We start from the raw sequence: 26,585 nt of genomic DNA on the forward strand, positions 1-26,585 counted from the left end.
CTGGGGTTAAGTCCGCTGACCACTTGCTCGCGCACTAGTGCGGTACTGCGGTCCTGTGAATTAACAGGATCGCTTTCTTCACGCTGGGTGAGGTTTAACCCACGCGTGTATCCTTTAGTGTACCGCCATATTGTCCGTCTTGCTAGCTGCAGGGTCTTTTACCTGCACGGTGGACCTCGGACTGCGAACGCACCTAGTTTCTTACCATCTATACTTGGTGCGTTCCGCCAGTCCTTAACAGCAGGTTCTCTCTTGCAAAGTGGACCCCGGATTGAGAACGCACCTATTATAACTCAAATATACTCGGTGCATTCCGCCAACCCTAACACATGTTGGACGGGGACTCGAGCATGGCGCTCGATCACCCGTGATACTCAATCGAGTGTAGAGCATTCCCGAGCATTCTCGCTAATCACTACTCATTATATTTCATTTAGTTACTTTAATTCCTACTTTTGCTTTGTGACAGTCTATTTTTTCTACCTATTGTGCTGTGTAAGGGCCGATCCGCGATGCCATATTAGCACATAAGGGAAGTGAATCATGAGCGAAAGAAAAAGCAGATGTATTTCACAAGGCTCAAAATATCGACAGACTTATACCCAGCAGAAAGGGGTAAGTGTATGCTGTAGAAGTATTTGTATCTGCAACTAATTCACTTATATGTGATTAAATATTATATCTAAAGTAAATTGAGTTTCAGTAAAGTGAAGAACTGATGTAAATGTATCATCTATCTATCATATATCCACTGAATATCATGTCGCCCTATTTTATTTAAATATATATTTATTCATAATTTTAATGTTACTATTGCAGCAGTCTACATATACTTTCTTTTTCTTTCTTTCTTTTTTCCTTTATCTTTCTTTCTTTTCCTTTTCCTTTCCTTCTTTTATTTTGATTTTCTTTCTTTCTTTCTTTCTTTCTTTCTTTCTTTCTTTCTTTCTTTCTTTCTTTCTTATCTTTGCTCTTTATCATATTTTATGTTTCACTTAATATGTTGTAATCACTTGTAACAATGTCCGAGACTTGGAACATATTACATACCTGTATATTGTTGTTTTTTCTTTTATTTTAGGTATAACACCGAGTCTTTATACAATTAAAGCAGTCGAGCCTCAACGTTTCTCAAAAATCTTCTACCATGAGAGAAAAATGTGCATTTCTAGTTTCCATGATTTTACAAGGTAAACATTTTCTCTTTTTCTCCTTGTAATAGGGACCTTAAGAAATTAAAACGATTTACAGAATTTAGCACTGATTCTAACATATGGAATCTTAATGATCTATAACATACAAACTGTTAGGATTCCGCTGTCTCCACATTTTCCTTGTTATTATTATGTGAATGTTCTGTATACAATTTGCAAACTTAAAATCACAAGTCGCCTCCTTTGTTTTGCTTCTCATGTTTATGGGGAGAAGTGGAAGAATAAGAAGTTGTAAAGTTGTATTTGCAGTGCTCATGTGATGTTATGTTATGTGTAATCCTAAAAGTTATCCTGTGACTATTAGAGTTCTGCATGTGACAGTCCTTGTTATTTATGCAAATTGTCTCTTCAAAGATGAAGAGAGCTAGAACTCTAGTACCGCCTATTGGAAGTAGCAATCCTACAAGTCAGTGTTGACCCTTTAACGAGCCTTGTCACATGACTTAGGATAATAGCCAAACCAGAATCTCAATTTGCAGACACTGTGTTTCGGGGTACTGCCCCTCGTCAGTGCAAAGCGGAGATCTGGTTTGGCTGATTGAGAGGCATCCGACCGTTATGCAAGAAATATTGCTTCTCCTTGCGGAGATCGGCATGCTAAGCATGCTCCTCTGGGAAATATGCTAATTATGCAAATTGTCTTTTCAGAGAGGAAGAGAGCTAGAACTCTAGTGCCATTTATTGGAAGGTTACAATCCTACAAGTCAATGTTGACCCTTTAACGAGCCTTGTCACATGACTTAGGATAATAGACAAACCAGAATCTCAATTTGCAAACACTGTGTTTCGGGATACTGCCCCTTGTCAGTACAAAGCGGAGATCTGGTTTGGCTGTGTGAGAGGCTTCAGACTGATATCCAATAAGTATCATTTCTCCTTGCGGAGATTGACATGCTAACCATACCAAGATGAGGAGACTTAAAGCCGCAATGCTCCTCTGGGAAATATGCTAATTATGCAAATTGTCTCTTAAGAGAGGAAGAGAGCTAGAACTCTAGTGCCACCTATTGGAAGTAGCAATCCTACAAGTCAATGTTGACACTTTAACGAGCCTTATCACATAACTTAGGATAAGAGCCAAACCAGAATCTCAATTTGCAGACCCTGTGTTTCAGGGTACTGCCCCTCGTCAGTGCACAGCGGAGATCTGGTATGGCTGTGAAAGAGGCATTCAACCGCTTCTTAAAGCGATAATGCTGGGAAATATGCTAATTATGCAAATTGTCATGTGATAAGGGTCGTTAAAGGGTCAACATTGACTTGTAGGATTGCTACAGTACCTTCCAATAGGTGGCACTAGAGTTCTAGCTTTCTTCCTCTCTGAAGAGACAATTTGCATAATTAGCATATTTCCCAGAGGACCATTGCGGCTTTAAGTCTCCTCATCTCGGCATACTTAGCATGTCAATCTCCGCAAGGAGAAACAATAGTCCTTGTTATGTTACATAAATTACAAAGTCAACCCCTTTAAGTATGGGGTATAGTTTTTTTCTTAATTTTGGGTATTTTTTCTAATCTCCATATTTCCAAATTCCTAGCGTTTTCTTTTGTTATACTGCTCGTTCTTTAGATTATTTGCTCCATTTTCTAGTATAAAAATTGTATTTGATTCTTTCATTAATTCTGCAATTTTTGTGTTTTTGTGGTCTCCATAAACGACTTTACTCAGGAGGCCAAGGCGATTTAAAATAAAAATAAATTACATTTTTGGAAGCATTTTCTAATTGTGCGGCTCTATTGAAACACCCAATAAATTGTATTTTTTCTTTTCACAAAATTAACTGAGGTCTTCTTTTTAGTGGGATAACGTGAAGCTCTTATGAACATAATTTTGAGATACAGACAAGTTTTTGATTGCTTTTCATTGCATTTTTTGGGGAAGGAGAAGTAAACAAAATCACCATTTTTTTAATCTTATCTGTCTATGTCTAAATGCTTTACTAAAATTGAACCAGGAGAATTCATAGACAACTGTAGTTTATTATCGGCACACTAATAAATTATGTTTTTCTATCAAACAGTGTGTATGAGTGAAGAAAGTAAGTTTATCTTCCCAAGAAACATTCAGGGATTACTTGGCTCTTGTGTGGAGATTCCCTGCTACAAGAGAACGTCACCCGCCGAAGCCCAAAAGAATAAGGTGGTGTGGTATGTGCAAGGAGCCCGACGCGGAGAGAGGATCATATATAGTACGGATGTGTCACAAATATCCTCAAATTTCAAAAACCGTGCTGAGCTCGTGAGACGCACAACATTGAATTGTACTCTTCGAATTCACAATGTGAACAGACAAGATGAACGCTCATATTTTCCGCAAGAAGACAAATTACTTTTTTTTCAAGGTAGCACCCAGTATGTACAACTAGAAGTCAAAGGTGAACGAGACCTCCTTACTCCCTGCACCTTCCTTCTGCTATTTTTATCAACCTTCTTTCCTCCCTCTGTCAATAACCTTTCTTTATCATGCTCCTTATGCAAATTGTCTCTTTAGAGAGGGAGAGAACTAGAACTCTAATTCCACCTATTGGAAGGTAGCAATCCTACAAGTCAATGTTGACCCTTTAACGAGCCTTGTCACATGACTTAGGATAATAACCAAACCAGAATGGCTCATTAAAGGGTCGACATTGACTGTTAGGATTGCTATCTTCCAATAGGTGGCACTAGAGTTCTAGTTCTCTTCCTCTCTGAAGAGACAATTTGCATAATTAGCATATTTAACAGAGGAGCATTGCGACTTTAAGTCTCCTCATCTCGGCATGCTTAGCATGTTAATCTCCACAAGGAGAAATTATACTTCTTGGATATTTATCATGCTCCAAAACGTTCAAGATCTGCATCTCTTTTCTGATCGCTTTTTACTTCCTTCACTCTTTCACCCTTCTATCCGTCCTCCATTCATATCTGTTACTTTCTAGTGATGACAGAATCTGCCTGTTAGGGTTTGGCGGAATGCACAAAATATATATTTATGGAGTAAATATATGAACCAGTTACATAAGAAGAAGTAAGCAGGCTCCTTGCATCCTCTCGACCGACCACTTGCACCAGTGACCCCATTCCGTCACATCTCCTCCAGTCCCTTTCCCCGGCTGTCATCTCTCACCTAACAAAAATATTCAACCTTTCCCTCACTTCCGATATTTTTCCCTCCTCATTTAAGCATGCCATCATACATCCATTACTTAAAAAACCATCCCTCGACCAAAACTGTGCCGCTAACTATAGACCTGTCTCTAATCTTCCCTTCATCTCTAAACTCCTCGAACGCCTGGTCCACTCCCGTCTTACCTGCTATCTCTCAGATAACTCTCTTCTCGACCCTCTTCAATCTGGCTTCCGCTCTTTACACTCTACTGAAACTGTCCTCACTAAAGTCTCTAATGACCTACTAACAGCTAAATCTAATGGTCACTACTCCATGCCAATTCTCTTGGATCTCTCTGCAGCATTCGATACTGTGGATCATCAGCTCCTCCTCACTATGCTCCGCTCCATCGGCCTCAAGGACACCGTTCTCTCCTGGTTCTCCTCCTATCTCTCTGACCGATCCTTCACTGTATGTTTTGCTGGTTCCTCCTCCTCTCACCTTCCCCTTACTGCTGGGGTTCCTCAAGGATCAGTGCTAGGCCCCCGCCTCTTCTCGTTGTATACTGCCCCTATTGGACAAACAATCAGTAGATTTGGTTTCCAGTACCATCTCTATGCTGATGACACCCAATTATACACTTCTGCTCCTGATATCTCGCCGACCTTTAGAAAACACCAGTGATTGTCTTACCGCTGTCTCTATCATCATGTCCTCCCTCTATCTGAAACTAAACCTGTCAAAAACTGAACTCCTCGTGTTCTCTCCCTCTACTAACCTACCTTTGCCCGACATTGCCATCTCCGTGTGCGGTTCCACCATTACTCCAAAGCAACATGCCCGCTGCCTTGGTGTCATCCTTGATTCTGACCTTTCATTCACCCCCCACATCCGATCACTGGCTCGCTCTTCTTATCTGCATGTCAATAACATTTCTAGAACTCGCCCTTTTCTTACTTTCGACTCTGCAAAAACTCTTACTGTTTCACTTATTCATTCTTGTCTGGACTATTGTAACTCTCTACTAATTGGCCTCCCTCTTACCAAACTCTCCCCGTTCTAATCTGTGCTGAATGCTGCAGCCAGGATCATATTCCTCACCAACCGTTACACAGATGCCTCTACCTTGTGCCAGTCATTACACTGGTTACCCATCCACTCCAGAATCCAGTACAAAACTACTACCCTCATCCACAAAGCACTCCATGGCTTAGCACCACCCTACATCTCCTCTCTGGTCTCAGTCTACCAACCTACCCGTGCCCTCCGCTCCACTAATGACCTCAAGTTAGCATCCTCAATAATCAGAACCTCCCACTCCCGTCTCCAAGACTTTACACGTGCTGCGCCGATTCTTTGGAATGCACTACCTAGGTTAATGCGATTAATCCCCAATCCCCACAGTTTTAAGCGTGCCCTAAAAACTCATTTGTTCAGACTGGCCTACCGCCTCAATGCATTAACGTAACGATCCCTGTGTGGCCTATTTAAAAAAAAAATTAAAATAAAATAAAAATGAATGTTCTCATTCACTTTATGCAGTTAATAGCCCTCTGTGTCTGTACTGTTACATACTTAGGCAGTTAACTGGTTCATGCAGCTTTACATGAACACCCGAGCCTTACACTATGGCTGGTCCAAATAACTATAGCAATTGTTACCATCCACCTCTCGTGTCTCCCCTTTTCCTCATAGTTTGTAGCTTGCGAGCAGCAGGGCCCTCATTCCTCCTGGTATCTGTTTTGAACTGTATTTCTGTTATGCTGTAATGTCTATTGTCTGTGCAAGTCCCCTCTATAATTTGTAAAGCGCTGCGGAATATGTTGGCGCTATATAAATAAAAATTATTATATTATTATTATAATCGGTGAGTTCGCAACCCGGGGTCCACAGTACAGGAGTAAAACTTGCTGCTAGTAACTGACGGTACTATATCGCGGTATAAGTTAACTCTGTTACTTCACAGAGTCACTTAAGAAAAGAGAACGCTGTGCCCTGTTAACCTCATGGAGGAACACAGCTACCAAATAGAGCGAACAGTGGTCATGCAGTCAGAATAGCACATGCAAAACTCCTCACCGGAGGTGCCGGTATTCTAGGGGATAATTTCAGCCGTGCCCTGAATCCACTCACACAAAACTCCACATCGGAGGTGCCGGTATTCTAGGGGCTTATTTCAGCCGAACCCTGAAACCACATACACATGACCACACTGGCGCAGAACACATAAGTTATTTGATACTAGTGCATGGCCATGCGGCCATGCAAACCTTTTATAGCTGCAGCAACTTCAAGACCTTCCTAGAGGACCAATGGGAGCTGCTGCAGTACCTGAGCAACTTCAGGACCTTCCTAGAGGACCAATGGGAGCTGCTGCAGTACCTGAGCATGTGACCCCCGACCTCCAATGAGAGGTCTTACACTGGGCATGCTCAGAAGGGGAAAAGCAGGACTTTGTCCCAGAAACGTCTGCTCGCCGCTGTCCAGTACTGGTTACAATGGCTGAACCTGGAAAGGCAGCAGCAATCATCTGCAACCTATCAGGCTGAGCCAGACGCTGGGACCGACGTCTCCGCTGAGCATTCTCTACTGCGGCTGGAGAAGAATGGGAGACCGCAGCAGAGATGGCTCGAGATTCCCCCTGTGCAGAGGCGGGAACTCGACCCCTAACACTGCCCAAATTTGAATTCAGTGGATTTTCTCAAATTTGTACAAGAAATTCAATTTGCTTCAAATGTATTTAATTGCCGCTTATGAGGATAGGTGCACAGAAGCGTGTATTCTCACAACTGGGAGAATCGGGTCGATCCATCCAAATGAGGAACAAAGTGTGATCCCATTCTATCAGATGAAGAGAAGGAGGAGAAAATGATTCCATCTTCTCCATTCTCTCTGTGAAAATCGAACCGCACTCAGATTTCGTCCTAGAGCAGTCCGATGGTTTCCATGGACTCATTGACTTGAAAGGCCGAGTGATTTCTGAATAATCTAATTAAACTCGGATACTCAGCAATGTTTTCCTCTGATTGTCTCAGTCCCAAGAAAGAATCTGACATGTGAACAGCCCCATAGAATAACATTAGTCTGTGTACAATCCGATGTTTTCTTGAAGGCAATCTTACGGAAAATATGGTCATGTGCTAGAGTCCTTTTGTTTTGGCTTTGAGGTTTTTTAATGCCAAACCATATCAAATGGATTGGCAGGGTAGAAGTTAAAAATTATAAATAAAATCCAACTTACTTAGTTGCTCCTCTCCCTGCCAATACAGCTCAATGCGGTTCCTCCTCTGGCTTCTTAGGCCCATGCTCTTGCATCTGTCCACTCTTTACTCCAGTGCTAGCTAGATCTTATTACAGATTCTGACCTGTGCCAAGGTCTTTGTAGCACCAAAAGAATAGTAAAAAGTGAAGAGGAGACCGGGACCAAGGTAATGGTTGGTAGGAACCAAGGTCAAGGTAGGAAACCAGAGGATGATCAAAGAGTAGCTGTGATAGCAGGGAAAGTTGAAGGTGATAGCTGGCTAAGTTTCATATCTTTTTTAACACTTTCTCGGACCGTAAAAAGGCATAATTTTGCTGGATTGAAGCTAATTGAATTTCCAAAAATTTGGATTTGCTTGAATATTCAAAGTTTGGAAAATTCTAAATGTATTGGATCATTTTAGAATTTATTCTCTCATCATTGTTACTTTTCCCTTCTTTTTCCATTCCTTTCTTTTCCCACTCTCTGTCTCTATTTTTTTTTCTTTAGGCTGTGTTCACGCTGATTTCATTGTGGAGTTTTTGGAGCAGAAATCCTCCAATTCTCCATTCAAAGATCATGTTTTGTTTAATTGCTTGTGGTTTTAAAAGAGTTAATGCTCCTTAAACTCCAGAAAAAAATATCTGTGTGAACATACCCTTATCCTGTTTCCGATCCTCATCCTTTTTTTTTGTTACTTATCTCCCACTTCCATTATTTTTTCTTATACTTTTTTCCGTGACTCTCATTGAACATCACAATTTAATAAAAAAATAAATTTACCATTCTTTAAATCTGCCCACAGCTCAACCACCGGAGCCGATATTTTCTGCGCCCAATGAAATGGTCGTGGGTGAAAACACAGCTATCTCATGTACAGCAAATTACACTTGTGCCTCCAGTCCACCTACCATTACCTGGAACCTCTTAGGTCCTTATGTTACAGAAATGTCTGACCTTGGAGATGGAAAGTGGAGCGTTACATCCAAAGTGGTCTACAAACCCTCAGAAGCAGAAAATGGGTCTACAATTCAGTGCACAGTTACATATTTTGGTGGACAAATACTAAAGACAGTGCAGAAAATAAATATTAAAGGTAAGCAGTATGTCCAGACCATGCCATCTTTGTTGCAGTGTGATATCTGCTGTTGCTCTAATATAAAATTGAGACAGTATTGGCAAAATTGGCATGTCTATCAGACATCCACTCTAACCTAGTTGACTAACATCCCCTCCCTAAAAAGCTTGCTGATCTGATAGAGATACATGATAACCTAGTTGAAAAATATCCCCTCACTAGAGGAGCTTGTTGATCTGATAGTCATCCACTCTAACCTAGTTGTAAAATATCCCCTCACTAGAGGAGCTTGTTGATCTGATAGACATACACTCTAACCTAGTTGAAAATATCCCCTCCCTAGAGGAGCTTGCTGATCTGATAGACATCCATTCTAAGCTAGTTGAAAAATATCACCTCCCTAGAGGAGCTTGTTGATCTGATAGACATCCACTCTAACCTAGTTGAAAATATCCCCTCCCTAGAGGAGCTTGCTGATCTGATAGACATCCATTCTAAGCTAGTTGACAAATATCACCTCCCTAGAGGAGCTTGTTGATCTGATAGACATCCACTGTAACCTAGTTGAAAAATATCACCTCCCTAGAGGAGCTTGTTGACCTGATAGACATCCTTTCTAACCTGGTTGAAAAATATACCCTCCCTAAAACACTTGATGATCTGATAGATATCCATGACAAACTAGTTGAAAAATATCCCCTCACTAGAAGAGCTTGCTGATCTGATAGACATCCACTCTAACCAAGTTGAAAAATATCCCCTCCCTAGAGGAACTTGCTGATCTGATAGACATCCATTCTAAGCTAGTTGACAAATATCACCTCCCTAGAGGAGCTTGTTGATCTGATAGACATCCACTGTAACCTAGTTGAAAAATATCACCTCCCTAGAGGAGCTTGTTGATCTGATAGACATCCTTTCTAACCTGGTTGAAAAATATACCCTCCCTAAAACACTTGATGATCTGATAGATATCCATGACAAACTAGTTGAAAAATATCCCCTCACTAGAAGAGCTTGCTGATCTGATAGACATCCACTCTAACCAAGTTGAAAAATATCCCCTCCCTAGAGGAACTTGCTGATCTGATAGACAGCCACTCTAACCTAGTTGAAAAATATCCCCTCCCTAAAGGAGCTTGATAATCTGATAAACATCCACTCTAACCTAGTTGAAAAATATCACCTCCTTAGAAGAGCTTGTTGATCTGATAGACATCCTATCTAACGTAGTTGAAAAATATCACCTCCCTGGAGGAGCTTGTTGATCTGATAGACATCCACTCTAACCTAGTTGAAAAATATCACCTCCCTGGAAGAGCTTGCTGATCTGATAGACATCCACCCTTACCTTGTTGAAAAATATCCCCTCCCTAAAGAAGCTTGCTGATCTGATAGACATTCACTCTACCCAAGTTGAAAAATATCACCACCCTAGAGGAGCTTGTTGATCTGATAGACATCCACTCTAACCTTGTTGAAAAATATCACCACCCTAGAGGAGCTTGTTTATCTGATAGACATCCACTCTAACCTAGTTGGAAAACATCCCCTCCCTAGAAGAGCTCACTGCTTGAAAATAAAATCACATGAGGTAAAAATTATAATAATAATGGTATGGAAGAAAATACTGGTAACAATAAATAAAATGGTGCCAATAATTGCAACAGTGGTGATGTTATTGTAGGTGACAGTTATGCAAATGTTGATGGTGGTAAAATAATGATAAAAAGAACAGATACTTCTTATATTTTTACAGCTGATCAGAAGACAAATAATTTTATTGGACCAGTTATCGGAGTCATTTGTATAATTCTAGTTTTGGCAATTGTTTTCATCATATGGAGGTACACTACAATCAGGTTTCAATTACTAATAATGAGTAAAGCAAATCTGAGAATTATCTTTTTTTTGCATTTTATGAGAGTTTGTAACAGAAATTTGTACTTAAGGATGGCTACTTTTATAAGTTGGTATTTAGACTGTTGAAAATCTTTTCTCCTTTCTCTGCTGCCCGTTAAGTCTGACAACCAGCTAATTTAGGACATATTCCCTAAAATCCAAAGTTGTGATTCACAGCAAATGGACAATAGTTGATGCACTATCCATTAAAAAATAGGACTTTTTTTCAGATATCATACAATCCTTTCAATTAGTTTTTTACCCTTCTTGTTGTCTTTTTCACCTTTCGATTTTGAAAGAAAGTATCCGCATAAACATTTTTATTAGCTTAGTGTAAACATTGTATTTATGGCCTTACAGAACATGTAAGAGGAATTAAGGATATTTTGCAACACGTAAGCAACAAATAAATACCAACTTTTCATCATTTCCTCATTAACTTAGCAGAAATCACTTGTTAACCTCTTGGAGAAAAAAAATGAAGTTCTGCTTTTTACAACATATTTGTAGGCTTTAATCTGTTTCCATACCTAGTTAGGGTATGACCCTTCATACGACAATGTAAACAATAGTTGTTTTATTCCAGAGTTAATTTTTTGTTATTTGTTTTTTTTTAAGTCTGTAATTAAACTTTTATTTGATCTTTTTAACTTTGTTCATAATTCAGTAAAAATAGAAATAGATTAAATATTTTACCAAGAGAAAGTTTCATTCCTTTTTCCATCCAGTAGCCCATAGTCATTTTTTACTCTCCCATAGTTTAAATAAAAATGCTCAGAAACCTCTTTGGTTTGCAAACAGTCATTTGCTGTAAATCTGGAAATTTTTATTGTTGAAAAGTGATGTTCCTGAATTAAAGACTTATGGGCAGGGTTCCAACGTTTTTCTACTAACAGAAGCAGACTTGTGGCAACATTCAGAAGATAAAGAAGTGGATTTCTCTCATAAGATATTTTACAATGTTTCTTATTTTCATATGAACTATTGATTTACAGCAGGTGAAATAAGTATTGAACACATCAATTTTATAAATCTATTTCTAAAGGTGCTATTGACATGAATTTCTCACCAGATGTCAGGAACAACCCATCCAATACATACAATCAAAGAAATCACCATAGATGTCCGTAAATTAAGGTACGTGTAATAATGAGAAATGACGTAGGGAAAAGTTATTGAACACTAGTGTTGAGCATTCCGATACTGTATCGGAATTCCGATAACGAGTTCTGATATTTTTGCGATATCGGGAATCGGAATCGGAAGTGTTCCCAGTCATCTTCGGCGTGTGCGGTGTGTATGGTTCCCAGGGTCTGAAGGAGAGGAAACTCTCCTTCAGGCCCTGGGATCCATATTCATGTAAAAAATAAAGAATAAAAATAAAAAATATGGCTATACTCACCCCTCCGAAGAACCCTGGCTCTCAGCGGCACAACCGGCAGCCTCCGTACCCAAAGAATGCAGTGAGTGAAGGACCTTTGATGACGTCGCAGTCACGTGAGCGGTCAGGTGACCGGTCACCTGACCGCAACATCATCGAAGGTCCTTCACTCACTGCATTCTTAGGAACGGAGGCAGACACTTGCAGCGCTGAGAGCCAGGGTCCGGCAGAGGGGTGAGTACATCCATATTTTTTATTTTTATTCTTTATTTTTTACATGAATATGTATCCCAGGGCCTGAAGGAGAGTTTCCCCTCCTTCAGACCCTGGGAACCATCCAGGATAGCTTCCGATACTTGTGTCCCATTGACTTGCATTGGTATCGGTATCGGCGATATCCGATATTTTTTGGATATCTGCCGATCCCATCCGATACCGATATCTTTGAGTATCGTAAGGTATCGCTCAACACTATTGAACACATAAAGAAAAAGATGTGCAAAAAGCCCTGGAAAGTCCTGACGCCCCATTTAATATATCAGTAATTAGAAAGCAATCCTGCCAGTTAGTGCAAAAAAAATGTCAGCTGGTTCAGCTGATGGCCTATAAAAAGGGAAAAAGTATTTTACATGGTAACTGAAATCTATTTAATACAGAAGCCGTGCAAAAGCCGTTGATGGTGATGAAGCTTCAAGATGCCACCTGTATGGAGAAACTAGTCGCAGGCATTGCTCAGGTGTGATTGTGACCCTTTCTTTCACACAGACACTCTTCAGATCCTGAAGCTTCTGGGGCCTCCTTCTATGAACTCTGAGTTTCTTGCATACATTTTCTATTGCATTCAGGTCCGGTGATTGGCTCGGCCATTCTAGCAGCTTTATTTTCATTTTAAGAGACCAATTGAGAGTTTCCTTGGCTGTGTGTTTGGGATCATTGTCTTGTTGAAATGTCCAATGTCGTATCATCTTCATCATCCTGGTTTATGGCAGCAGATTCTTTTCAAGAAAGTCTCTGTATATTTGTCTATTCATTTTTTCTTCAAGTACATTAAGTTTTCCAGTGCCGTATGCTGAAAAACAGCCGCATACCATGATGTTCCCATCTCCAAACGTCACTGTTGGTATGGTGTTTTTGAGATGATATCCAGTGCCTTTTGGCCTCCAAACAAGTGTTCCAAGTGGCATCCAAAGAATTCACTTTTAATCTTTTCTGACCAAACTATATTCACCCAATATTTCATAGGCTTGTCTAAATATTTACGAGCAAAATAAATGCACTTGAATATGCTTTCTGTTCAGCAATGGAGTCTTACATGGGAAGCATGCATAAAGGCCATGGAAGTTGAGTACTTTTCTTAAAGTTTTCTCTGATACAATTGAACCTGCCAATTTCAGGTTTTTCTGTAGCTCTTCATAGGTTCCTTAGCTATTGGAAAACTCTTTTGATAATTATTTTCACATCTCTATCTGAAATCTTGTGGGGAGCACCTGGTCGTGTCCTCTTTATGGTGAAATATGTTATTTCCACTTCCGGATTACGGTCCCAACACTGCTCATGGGTACCTTTAGTAGTTTAGAAATTCTTCTGTACCCAATGCCATCACTATGCTTTGCAACAATAAGGTAGCAAAGGTATTGAGACAGCTCACTGGTTTTATCCATCATCAGATGTTTCTTGTGTGGCACCTTGGTAATGAAGCACCTTTTTATAGGCCATCAGTTAAACCAGCTGATGTTATTTTTCACTAAGTAACAGGATTGATTTCTAATTACTGATAGATTTCAGCTTCCATGGGTTTTTGCATCTCTTTTACTTTTTGTTCAACACTTTTTCACTGTGTGAATTCTCATTATTATACATAACTTAATTTATGTACATCTACAGATGACTTCTTTGCCTGTGTGGATTGGATGGGTTGTTAATAAATATCAGGTGAAAATTTTATGTCAATAGCACCTTTAGAAATAGATTTACCTAGAAAATTGGTGACGTGTTCAATACTTATTTCACTGGTATAAAAAAAAATCAAATGAAGATTACTCTTTAATGAAGTAGTGTGGTTTGACCATTGAACTACCTGACACTGTGTTGCAAAATTTTAATATTCTGATCTAATTATCCAAAAACATGACAACAGTCTTATACTAAATTTGCGATTGTGTACAGAGAGGGAATGACATTTTATGATTGTGAAAAATTACTATTTACTATATGTTAAAACTTTTTTTGTATTGTATTAGAAAGCGAGACTCTTGTTTTTGGAGAAAGAAAACAGAGGTAAGACTATATATTTAAATTTGTTGATTGCCAAGAAATACTTCCTGCAAAACAATACATTTAGTTTGAAACTTGAATTATTTACAAAGCTATTTCTTAATTTATTTCCTAACAGTCTGTTTCCACAGAGGTAAAAGATTTTTATCATATTTCCGAACAAAAAATTGCACAGTGCTCATAAAAACAAATCACAATTTGGTTAAAAAAAATAATTAAATAGGTAATAATAATGCAAAATTATATATATGTATCTCAGTAAATTAGAATAATTAGCAAAAATCACCTGCAAAGACTTCCTAAGATTTTATAAAGGTCCCTTAGTCTGTTTCAGTAGCTCCACAATCATGGGGAAGACTGCTGACTTGACAGATGTCCAGAAAGCAGTCATTGACACACTCCACAAGGAGGGTAAGCCACAAAAGGTATTTGCTAAAGAAACTGGCTGTTATCAGAGTGCTGTATCCAAGCATATTAATGGAAGGTTGAGTGGAAGGAAAAAGTGTGGTAGAAAAAGGTGCACAAGCAACCATGAAAAACCGCAGCCTAGAACAGATTGCTAAGAAATGGCCATTCAAAAATTTGGGGGAAATTCACAAGGAGTGTGTTAGGTGTCGAGTTCCCGCCGCTGCACAGGGGGAATCTCGAACCACTTCCGCTGTGATCTCTCATTCTCCTCCGGCCGCAGTGGAGCCTGCTCAGCAGAAACGTCAGTCCCAGCACCTGGCTCGGACAGATACTGAGCGTTTGGTTACTGCTGGACTTCCAGGTTCAGCCATTATAACCAGTACTGTTCAGCGGCGAGCATGCGCTCCTGGGACTAAGTCCTGCTTTTCTCCTTCTGAGCATGCCCAAGGGAAGACCTCTCATTGGAGGTCAGGGGTCACAAACTCAGGTCCTATAGCAGCTCCTATTGGTCCACTATGAAGGTCCTGGAGAGCTACAGCTATTAAAGGTTCACATGGCCGCGCGGCCATGCGCTAGTATAAACCTGTTATCGTGTGTGTGTGTGGTTGTATGCCTGTTCTGGTGATTGCTCCTTAATCATTCCCATTCCTAGTGATGTTGAATGCTCACGAATGTTGGAGTTAACCAACGCCTGACAAGGCTAATCTATACACAAGAGCACGATCTGTACTGCGTCTTCTCTTACTCCTGACAATCGGTCAGTGTGGGTGGGAATACCCGCTCAATCTCTGCATCTGTCTCAGGGCGTCCTCAGGCGTGGCCTCAAAAGCCACCAAGGGTCAGAGCAGGATCAAGTAGGGTTGAGCAAAACGGGTCGTTCATTTTCAAAAGTCGCCGACTTTTGGCAAAGTCGGGTTTCATGAAACCCGATCCGACCCCTGTGCGGGGTCGGCCATGCGGTACGCGACTTTCGCGCCAAAGTCGCGTTTCAATGACGCGAAAAGCGCCATTTCTCAGCCAATGAAGGTAAACGCAAAGTGTGGGCAGCGTGATGACATAGGTCCTGGTCCCCACCATCTTAGAGAAGGGCATTGCAGTGATTGGCTTGCTGTCTGCGGCGTCACAGGGGCTATAAAGGGGCGTTCCCGCCGACCGCCATGTTACTGCTGCTGATCTGAGCTTAGGGAGAGGTTGCTGCTGCTTCGTCAGAAGCAGGGATAGCGTTAGGCAGGGTCCATTAACCACCAAACCGCTTGTGCTGTAGCGATTTCCACTGCCCAACACCACCTTCGGTGTGCAGGGACAGTGGAAGCTACATTTTTTTTTTTCCCCTCAGCGCTGTAGCTCATTGGGCTGCCCTAGAAGGCTCCCTGATAGCTGCATTGCTGTGTGTACGCCGCTGTGCAAACCAACTGCTTTTTTCAAAGCACAAATCCTCTTGTTCCTTCCTTTCTGCACAGCTATCTTGTTTGTTTGTCCACACTTTTTATTTAATTTGTGCATCAGTCCACTCCTTATTGCTGCCTGCCATACCTGGCTGAGATTACTGCAGGGAGATAGTAATTGTTGGACACTCCCTGTTTTTTTTTGTGGGAGATTAAGATTGACATTTCTGCTAGAGTGCCATCCCTGTGTGTGCCATCTCTCACTCAGTGGGCCATAGAAAGCCTATTTATTTTTTTGCTTTATTTGGGTTCTAAAATCTACCTGAAAAAATCACTACATCAATCAGTGGGAGAAAAATATTGGCCTCAGGGCTTGTGTGCCACTCCTGACTCCTGTGTGCATCATCACTCACTCAGTGGGCCATAGAAAGCCTATTTTTTTTTTTTTTTTTGCTTTATTTGGGTTCTAAATTCTACCTGAAAAAATCAATAAATCAATCAGTGGGAGATTAATATTGGCCTTTGGGCTTGTGTGCCAGTCCTAAGCGTGCCATCTCTCTCTCTCAGATAGTGGGCCATAGAAAGCCTATTTATTATTTTTTTTATTGGGTTTATAAATTTTCCCTGGAACAAAAAAAAAAAAGTGGGAGATTAATATTGGCCTCTGGGCTTGTGTGCCAGTCCTGAGCGTGCCATCTCTCTCACAAATAGTGGGCCATAGAAAGCCTATTTATTTATTTTTTTTGGTTTTATAAATTCTCCCTGAAAAAAAAGGGAGATTAATATTGGCCTTTGGGCTTGTGTGCCAGTCCTAAGCGTGCCATCTCTCTCTCTCAGATAGTGGGCCATAGAAAGCCTATTTATTATTTTTTTATTGGGTTTATAAATTTTCCCTGGAACAAAAAAAAAAAAGTGGGAGATTAATATTGGCCTCTGGGCTTGTGTGCCAGTCCTGAGCGTGCCATCTCTCTCACAAATAGTGGGCCATAGAAAGCCTATTTATTTTTATTTTTTTTGGTTTTATAAATTCTCCCTGAAAAAAAAAGGGAGATTAATATTGGCCTTTGGGCTTGTGTGCCAGTCCTAAGCGTGCCATCTCTCTCTCTCTCTCAGATAGTGGGCCATAGAAAGCCTATTTATTATTTTTTTTATTGGGTTTATAAATTTTCCCTGAAAAATAATAAAAAGTGGTAGATTAATATTGGCATCTGGGCTTGTGTGCCAGTCCTGAGCGTGCCATCTCTCTCACAAATAGTGGGCCATAGAAAGCCTATTTATGTTTTTGGTTGATTTGGGTTCTAAATTCTACCTGAAAAAATCTATAAATCAATCAGTGGGAGATAAATATTGGCCTCTGGGCTTGTGTGCCACTCCTGACTCCTGTGTGCGTCATCTCTCACTCAGTGGGCCATAGAAAGCCTATTTTTTGTTTTATTTGTTTTATAAATTCTCCCTGAAAAAATCATTTTTATTTTATTTGGTTTCTAAATTCTTCCTGAAAAAATCATTTTTTTTTTATTATTTTTTTTTTCTAAAGTCTCCCTGGAAAAAAAAAAAAAAATCAAATCAGTGGGAGATTAATATTGCCCTTTCTGCTTGTGTGCCAGTCTTGACTCCTGGGTGTGCCATCTCTCTCTCTCTCTCCAATTGTGGGCCATAGAAAGCCTATTATTTTTTTAGCTTGATTTGGGTTCCAAAATCTACCTGAAAAAATCACTACATCAATCATTGGGAGAACAATATTGGCCTCTGGGCTTGTGTGCCACTCCTGACTCCTGTGTGCGTCATCTCTCACTCCGTGGGCCATAGAAAGCCTATTTTTTCTTTTATTTGTTTTCTAAATTCTCCCTGAAAAAATCATTTTATTTTATTTGGTTTCTAAATTCTTCCTGAAAAAATCATTTTATTCTATTATTTTTTTTTCCTAAAGTCTCCCTGAAAAAAAAAAAAAATCAAATCAGTGGGAGATTAATATTGCCCTTTCTGCTTGTGTGCCAGTCTTGACTCCTGGGTGTGCCATCTCTCTCTCTCTCTCCAATTGTGGGCCATAGAAAGCCTATTATATTTTTAGCTTGATTTGGGTTCCAAAATCTACCTGAAAAAATCACTACATCAATCAGTGGGAGATAAATATTGGCCTCTGGGCTTGTGTGCCACTCCTGACTCCTGTGTGCGTCATCTCTCACTCAGTGGGCCATAGAAAGCCTTTTTTTGTTTTATTTGTTTTCTAAATTCTCCCTGAAAAAATCATTTTATTTTATTTGGTTTCTAAATTCTTCCTGAAAAAATTATTTTATTTTATTATTTTTTTTTCCTAAAGTCTCCCTGAAAAAAAAAAAAAATCAAATCAGTGGGAGATTAATATTTACATTTGTGCTTCAGTAACAGTCCTGCGTGTGTGGCATCTCTCTCATTTGTTGCCACCAACAACAGAGTGTGTAACATTGTGCCTGATTTTCGTTGTGGTCTCACTCACCTGTAAAGGGGTAGCTAAATCATACTGAAGTTATAGCTCACCGTGTAAGTTGTGTGACAGCAACAAATACCGTTAGTTTGGTTACGTTTTTAAAACAATGAGGAAGTCTGGTGGAAGAGGTCGTGGCCGCGGGCGTTCATTGTCAGCTGGTAATGAGGGTAGTGGTAGTGGTGGAGCATCAGCTGGTCGTGGGAAAAAAAATATTGCACCTAAGTCTGGAGCTGTGGAGCCAGGTTCGTCGTCTGGCTACACAAGGCCTCGAACGCTCCCTTTTCTGGGAGTAGGAAAACCGCTTTTAAAGCCGGAGCAGCAAGAGCAAGTTTTGGCTTATCTTGCTGACTCAGCCTCTAGCTCTTTTGCCTCCTCTCGTGAAACTGGTAAATGTCAAAGCAGCGCGTCGTTAGTGGATGTTCACGGTCAGGGACAAGTCGCTTCCTTGTCCTCTTCAGCAAAAACAACAACAGAGAAGAATGCAGCAGGCGACACAACGGGTTACTCCATGGAGCTCTTTACACATACTGTCCCTGGCTTAGAAAGTGAAGCAGTTAACAGTCCATGCCCATTACAAGTTGAATCTGACATGGAGTGCACTGATGCACAGCCACAGCCAGACTACTATGCTGGTCCTTTGACTCAGACCACAACATTGCCCTCGCAGGGTAATGATCAAGAATCAGACCCTGATGAGACTATGTTGCCCCATCACGAACGCTATACCACCGACCGACACGGTGACACAGACGAAGTTGCACACGAGCTACAAGAAGAGGTAATAGATGACCCAGTTCTTGACCCCGATTGGCAGCCATTGGGGGAACAGGGTGCAGGCGGCAGCAGTTCTGAAGCGGAGGAGGAGGGGCCGCAGCAGGCATCAACATCGCAACAGGTTCCATCTGCCGGGCCCGTATCTTGCCCAAAACGCGTGGCAAAGCCAAAACCTGTTGGAGGACAGCGTGGCCATCCGGTTAAAGCTCAGTCTGCAATGCCTGAAAAGGTATATGATGCTAGAAAGAGTGCAGTCTGGCATTTTTTTAAACAACATCCAATTGATCAGCGCAAAGTCATCTGTCAAAAATGTTCAACTACCTTAAGCAGAGGACAGAATCTGAAAAGTCTCAATACAAGTTGCATGCATAGACATTTAACCACCATGCATTTGCAAGCCTGGACTAACTACCAAACGTCCCTTAAGGTTGTAGCACCCTCGGCCAATGAAGCTAGTCAGCAACGCAACATCCCTTCCGGCAGTGTAGGGCCACCATTTTCCGCACCACCTGCAGTATCTGTGCAGGTTTCTTTGCCAGGCCAAAGCAGTCAGGGTCAGGGAATCACCAGTTTCGTAGCAGGAAACACTGCATCTAGGACACCGGCGGCAACAATACCATCTCCCACCGTCTCTCAGTCTGCCATGTCCACCGGCACCCCCGCTAGTTCCACGATCTCCAGCTCTCCAGTCCAGCTCACCCTACATGAGACTATGGTTAGAAAAAGGAAGTACTTAGCCTCGCATCCGCGTACACAGGGTTTGAACGCCCACATAGCTAGACTAATCTCGTTAGAGATGATGCCCTACCGGTTAGTTGAAAGCGAAGCTTTCAAAGCCCTGATGGACTACGCTGTACCACGCTACGAGCTACCCAGTCGACACTTTTTTTCCAGAAAAGCCATCCCAGCCCTCCACCAGCATGTTAAAGAGCGCATCGTCCATGCACTCAGGCAATCTGTGAGCACAAAGGTGCACCTGACAACAGATGCATGGACCAGTAGGCATGGCCAGGGACGTTACGTGTCCATCACGGCACACTGGGTGAATGTTGTGGATGCAGGGTCCACAGGGGACAGCAAGTTTGGGACAGTTCTGCCTAGCCCACGGTCTAGGAAACAGTTGGCTGTAGCCGTTCGCACCCCCTCCTCCTCCTCTTCGTCCTCCTGCAGAAGCGAGAGCTCGTCCACAGACCGCAGTCGCACAACCACTCCATCCGCAGCTGCCACTGTTGCACACCAGGTCTCCCATCATGGGGCAGCTACTGGCAAACGTCAGCAGGCTGTATTGGCTATGAAGTGTTTGGGCGACAACAGACACACCGCGGAAGTTCTGTCCGAGTTCTTGCAGAAAGAAACGCAGTCGTGGCTGGGCACTGTAGATCTTGAGGCAGGCAAGGTAGTGAGTGATAACGGAAGGAATTTCATGGCTGCCATCTCCCTTTCCCAACTGAAACACATTCCTTGCCTGGCTCACACCTTAAACCTGGTGGTGCAGTGCTTCCTGAAAAGTTATCCGGGGTTATCCGACCTGCTCCTCAAAGTGCGTGGACTTTGCTCACATATCCGCCGTTCGCCCGTACACTCCAGCCGTATGCAGACCTATCAGCGTTCTTTGAACCTTCCCCAGCATCGCCTAATCATAGACGTTGCAACAAGGTGGAACTCAACACTGCACATGCTTCAGAGACTGTGTGAACAGAGGCGGGCTGTTATGTTTTTGTGGGAGGATACACATACACGGGCAGGCAGTAGGATGGCAGACATGGAGTTGTCAGGTGTGCAGTGGTCGAAGATTCAAGACATGTGTCAAGTCCTTCAGTGTTTTGAGGAATGCACACGGCTGGTTAGTGCAGGCAATGCCATAATAAGCATGAGCATCCCCCTAATGCGTCTGCTGATGCAAAGTTTGACGCACATAAAGGATCAGGCGTCTGCAGCTGAGGAAGAGGAAAGCCTTGATGACAGTCAGCCATTGTCTGGCCAGGGCAGTGTACAGGACGAGTTAGCGGGCGAAGAGGAGGAGGAGGACGAGGAGGATGATGGGGATGATTATATTTTTAATGAGGAAGCTTTTCCGGGGCCACTGGAAATTGGTGGCGCGGCAAGGCCGGGTTCTGGTTTTTGGAGGGACACAAGTGACGTGGATTTGCCTGAAACTGCCCCTCAACCAAGCACAACCGCAGATTTGAGAACTGGAACTTTGGCCCACATGGCGGATTATGCCTTACGTATCCTCAAAAGGGACACACGCATAACTAAAATGATGAACGATGACGATTACTGGTTGGCCTGCCTCCTTGATCCTCGCTATAAAGGCAAATTGCAAAATATAATGCCACATGAGAACTTGGAACTAATATTAGCAACCAAACAATCAACTCTTGTTGACCGTTTGCTTCTGGCATTCCCTGCACACAGCGCCCGTGATCGTTCTCACACGAGCTGCAGGGGCCAGCAGACCAGAGGAGTTAGAGGGGCAGAAATCAGAAGTGGCGTTGGCCAGAGGGGTTTTCTGACCAGGTTGTGGAGTGATTTTGCTATGACCGCAGACAGGACAGGTACTGCAGCATCAATTCAAAGTGACAGGAGACAACATTTGTCCAGTATGGTTACAAACTATTTTTCATCCCTTATCGATGTTCTCCCTCAACCGTCATTCCCATTTGATTACTGGGCATCAAAATTAGACACCTGGCCAGAATTGGCAGAATATGCATTGCAGGAGCTTGCTTGCCCGGCAGCTAGTGTCCTATCAGAAAGAGTATTCAGTGCTGCAGGTTCAATACTAACAGAAAAAAGGACTCGTCTGGCTACCCAAAATGTAGATGATCTAACCTTCATTAAAATGAACCACAACTGGATTTCGAAATCTTTTGCCCCACCATGCCCGGCTGACACCTAGCTTTCCTATGAAAAGGTCTTGCCTGTGGACTATTCTGAATGCCTTTTCCAATCTCGTAATTTTCTGCACCTGATTGTCCAGCATACGACATGTTTACACCTCACTAAATGGCCAAACTCCCCACACGGGGCCGTGGTATCGACACTTGGCGACAGCACCCGTGAGAGTGCTGTTTGTCTGAAGAGGTGGGTGTGCCCGCTTTTGGTCGACGGCACTGCCACTGGTTCCCTCCTAGTACAATAAAGTGTCTCTGGCGGTGGTGGTGCGCACCCAACGTCAGACACACCTTTGAAATATGAGGGGCCCTGGGCCTGTACCGCCGGCCACAAGACAGTTCCCCCCCAGCTCAAACAGTGCTCTACCACTTGCAAAATTATCTCACAGCTCCACCAATGTTTAGTCTATGCGCTGACATCCTTCAATGCCTGCCACTGACAATACCATTGTATTGACATTTTTGTTATGTTAGGCCTTCGAAGCCTGTCTGCGGTCACTCCTTCCACTAGGCCTCCACTGACCACACCACTGCTGCCCGTGTACCCCTGGAACCAATTTAAAATTGCCTACAGAAAGCCCAATTTTTTTATTTTAGGCCTTCGATGCCTGTCTGCGGTCACTCCTTCCACTAGGCCTCCACTGACCACACCACTGCTGCCCGTGTACCCCTGGAACCAATTTAAAATTGCCTACAGCCAGCCCAATTTTTTTGTTTTAGGCCTTCGATGCCTGTCTGCGGTCACTCCTTCCACTAGGCCTCCACTGACCACACCACTGCTTCCCGTGTACCCCTGGAACCAATTTAAAATTGCCTACAGCCAGCCCAATTTTTTTATTTTAGGCCTTCGATGCCTGTCTGCGGTCACTCCTTCCACTAGGCCTCCACTGACCACACCACTGCTGCCCGTGTACCCCTGGAACCAATTTAAAATTGCCTACAGCCATGTGTTATTATTTTAGGCCTTCGATGCCTGTCTGCGGTCACTCCTTACAATATGCCTCCACTGACCACACCACTGCTGCCCGTGTACCCCTGGAACCAATTTAAAATTGCCTACAGCCAGCCCAATTTTTTTATTTTAGGCCTTCGATGCCTGTCTGCGGTCACTCCTTCCACTAGGCCTCCACTGACCACACCACTGCTGCCCGTGTACCCCTGGAACCAATTTAAAATTGCCTACAGCCAGCCCAATTTTTTTATTTTAGGCCTTCGATGCCTGTCTGCGGTCACTCCTTCCACTAGGCCTCCACTGACCACACCACTGCTGCCCGTGTACCCCTGGAACTAATTTAAAATTGCCTACAGCCAGCCCAATTTTTTTATTTTAGGCCTTCGATGCCTGTCTGCGGTCACTCCTTCCACTAGGCCTCCACTGACCACACCACTGCTGCCCGTGTACCCCTGGAACCAATTTAAAATTGCCTACAGCCAGCCCAATTTTTTTATTTTAGGCCTTCGATGCCTGTCTGCGGTCACTCCTTCCACTAGGCCTCCACTGACCACACCACTGCTGCCCGTGTACCCCTGGAACCAATTTAACATTGCCTACAGCCATGTGTTATTATTTTAGGCCTTCGATGCCTGTCTGCGGTCACTCCTTACAATATGCCTCCACTGACCACACCACTGCTGCCCGTGTACCCCTGGAACCAATTTAAAATTGCCTACAGCCAGCCCAATTTTTTTATTTTAGGCCTTCGATGCCTGTCTGCGGTCCGTTCTTTCTACTACTACTACACTGACCAGGCCACTGCTGCCCGTGTACCCCTGGAACCAATTTAAAATTGCCTACAGCCATGTGTTATTATTTTAGGCCTTCGATGCCTGTCTGCGGTCACTCCTTCCACTAGGCCTCCACTGACCACACCACTGCTGCCCGTGTACCCCTGGAACCAATTTAAAATTGCCTACAGCCAGCCCAATTTTTTTATTTTAGGCCTTCGATGCCTGTCTGCGGTCACTCCTTCCAATAGGCCTCCACTGACCACACCACTGCTGCCCGTGTACCCCTGGAACCAATTTAAAATTGCCTACAGCCATGTGTTATTATTTTAGGCCTTCGATGCCTGTCTGCGGTCACTCCTTACAATATGCCTCCACTGACCACACCACTGCTGCCCGTGTACCCCTGGAACCAATTTAAAATTGCCTACAGCCAGCCCAATTTTTTTATTTTAGGCCTTCGATGCCTGTCTGCGGTCACTCCTTCCACTAGGCCTCCACTGACCACACCACTGCTGCCCGTGTACCCCTGGAACCAATTTAAAATTGCCTACAGCCATGTGTTATTATTTTAGGCCTTCGATGCCTGTCTGCGGTCACTCCTTCCACTAGGCCTCCACTGACCACACCACTGCTGCCCGTGTACCCCTGGAACCAATTTAAAATTGCCTACAGCCAGCCCAATTTTATTATTTTAGGCCTTCGATGCCTGTCTGCGGTCACTCCTTCCACTAGGCCTCCACTGACCACACCACTGCTGCCCGTGTACCCCTGGAACCAATTTAAAATTGCCTACAGCCATGTGTTATTATTTTAGGCCTTTGATGCCTGTCTGCGGTCACTCCTTACAATATGCCTCCACTGACCACACCACTGCTGCCCGTGTACCCCTGGAACCAATTTAAAATTGCCTACAGCCAGCCCAATTTTTTTATTTTAGGCCTTCGATGCCTGTCTGCGGTCCGTTCTTTCTACTACTACTACACTGACCAGGCCACTGCTGCCCGTGTACCCCTGGAACCAATTTAAAATTGCCTACAGCCATGTGTTATTATTTTAGGCCTTCGATGCCTGTCTGCGGTCACTCCTTCCACTAGGCCTCCACTGACCACACCACTGCTGCCCGTGTACCCCTAGAACCTATTTATAATTGCATAGAGCATCCTTTTTTTAATAGTAGGCGTACAAAGTCTGTCTGCGGTTCACTATTGAAATTGTCCTCCACTGCCCAGAGCACTGCAGCTTGTGTACCCCTGTAACTTTTTTCTGCTGCAGTGAGCCACATTTTTGGTTTGAGTCCTACTACCTGTGTCTGTCTGCGCCACTCAATTCAGCTGTGTTCCTTTGAAAAAAGCTGAGCGTCAATAGTCTTGTTTTCAGCCTCTAGGAATTTTAAAACTGCATTGGGTGTACAACTTTGGTAGGGCCTACTAACGGTGTCTGCCTCCCCAAGGTGTTCCCCAGGTTTCCTCTCCATTGCTTCAATCTTCATGCTCTCGTTTAGTAGTTGTTGGAAACTACGCTGCATTAGGCCTACAAATTGGGTATGGGGTGTAGAGAGATGGTGTGTTCCACTCCAAGGTGTTCTCCAGGTTGCCTTTCCTGAGCTTCAATCTTCATGCTCTCGTTTAGTAGTTGTTGGAAACTACGCTGCATTAGGCCTACAAATTGGGTATGGGGTGTAGAGAGATGGTGTGTTCCACTCCAAGGTGTTCTCCAGGTTGCCTTTCCTGAGCTTCAATCTTCATGCTCTCGTTTAGTAGTTGTTGGAAACTACGCTGCATTAGGCCTACAAATTGGGTATGGGGTGTAGAGAGATGGTGTGTTCCACTCCAAGGTGTTCTCCAGGTTGCCTTTCCTGAGCTTCAATCTTCATGCTCTCGTTTAGTAGTTGTTGGAAACTACGCTGCATTAGGCCTACAAATTGGGTATGGAGTGTAGAGAGATGGTGTGTTCCACTCCAAGGTGTTCTCCAGGATGCCTTTCCTGAGCTTCAATCTTCATGCTCTCGTTTAGTAGTTGTTGGAAACTACGCTGCATTAGGCCTACAAATTGGGTATGGGGTGTAGAGAGATGGTGTGTTCCACTCCAAGGTGTTCTCCAGGTTGCCTTTCCTGAGCTTCAATCTTCATGCTCTCGTTTAGTAGTTGTTGGAAACTACGCTACATTAGGCCTACAAATTGGGTATGGGGTGTAGAGAGATGGTGTGTTCCACTCCAAGGTGTTCCCAAGGTTTCCTCTCCATTGCTTCGATCTTCATGCTCTCGTTTAGTAGTTGTTGGAAACTACGCTGCATTAGGCCTACAAATTGGGTATGGGGTGTAGAGAGATGGTGTGTTCCACTCCAAGGTGTTCCCCAGGTTTCCTCTCCATTGCTTCGATCTTCATGCTCTCGTTTAGTAGTTGTTGGAAACTACGCTGCATTAGGCCTACAAATTGGGTATGGGGTGTAGAGAGATGGTGTGTTCCACTCCAAGGTGTTCTCCAGGTTGCCTTTCCTGAGCTTCAATCTTCATGCTCTCGTTTAGTAGTTGTTGGAAACTACGCTGCATTAGGCCTACAAATTGGGTATGGGGTGTAGAGAGATGGTGTGTTCCACTCCAAGGTGTTCTCCAGGTTGCCTTTCCTGAGCTTCAATCTTCATGCTCTCGTTTAGTAGTTGTTGGAAACTACGCTGCATTAGGCCTACAAATTGGGTATGGGGTGTAGAGAGATGGTGTGTTCCACTCCAAGGTGTTCTCCAGGTTGCCT

The 26,585-nt window shown here is 43.0% G+C and overlaps 1 protein-coding gene across 1 annotated transcript in view; it reads left to right on the plus strand.

The window, feature by feature from the left end:
• The first annotated feature begins 574 nt into the window (after positions 1–574).
• LOC138650979 (B-cell receptor CD22-like) overlaps positions 575–26,585 on the plus strand; it is a 34,701-nt gene continuing 8,690 nt past the window's right edge. Inside the window, exons 1-6 of the mRNA XM_069740872.1 lie at positions 575–615; positions 1,082–1,190; positions 3,236–3,589; positions 8,349–8,639; positions 10,381–10,468; positions 14,145–14,181. Coding sequence (XP_069596973.1) covers positions 1,148–1,190; positions 3,236–3,589; positions 8,349–8,639; positions 10,381–10,468; positions 14,145–14,181 — 813 coding nt within the window. The 5' untranslated portion in view covers positions 575–615; positions 1,082–1,147. The remainder of the gene's footprint in view (positions 616–1,081; positions 1,191–3,235; positions 3,590–8,348; positions 8,640–10,380; positions 10,469–14,144; positions 14,182–26,585) is intronic.

This window comes from Ranitomeya imitator, chromosome 10 (assembly GCF_032444005.1).
Source record: "Ranitomeya imitator isolate aRanImi1 chromosome 10, aRanImi1.pri, whole genome shotgun sequence".
Taxonomy (NCBI): domain Eukaryota; kingdom Metazoa; phylum Chordata; class Amphibia; order Anura; family Dendrobatidae; genus Ranitomeya; species Ranitomeya imitator.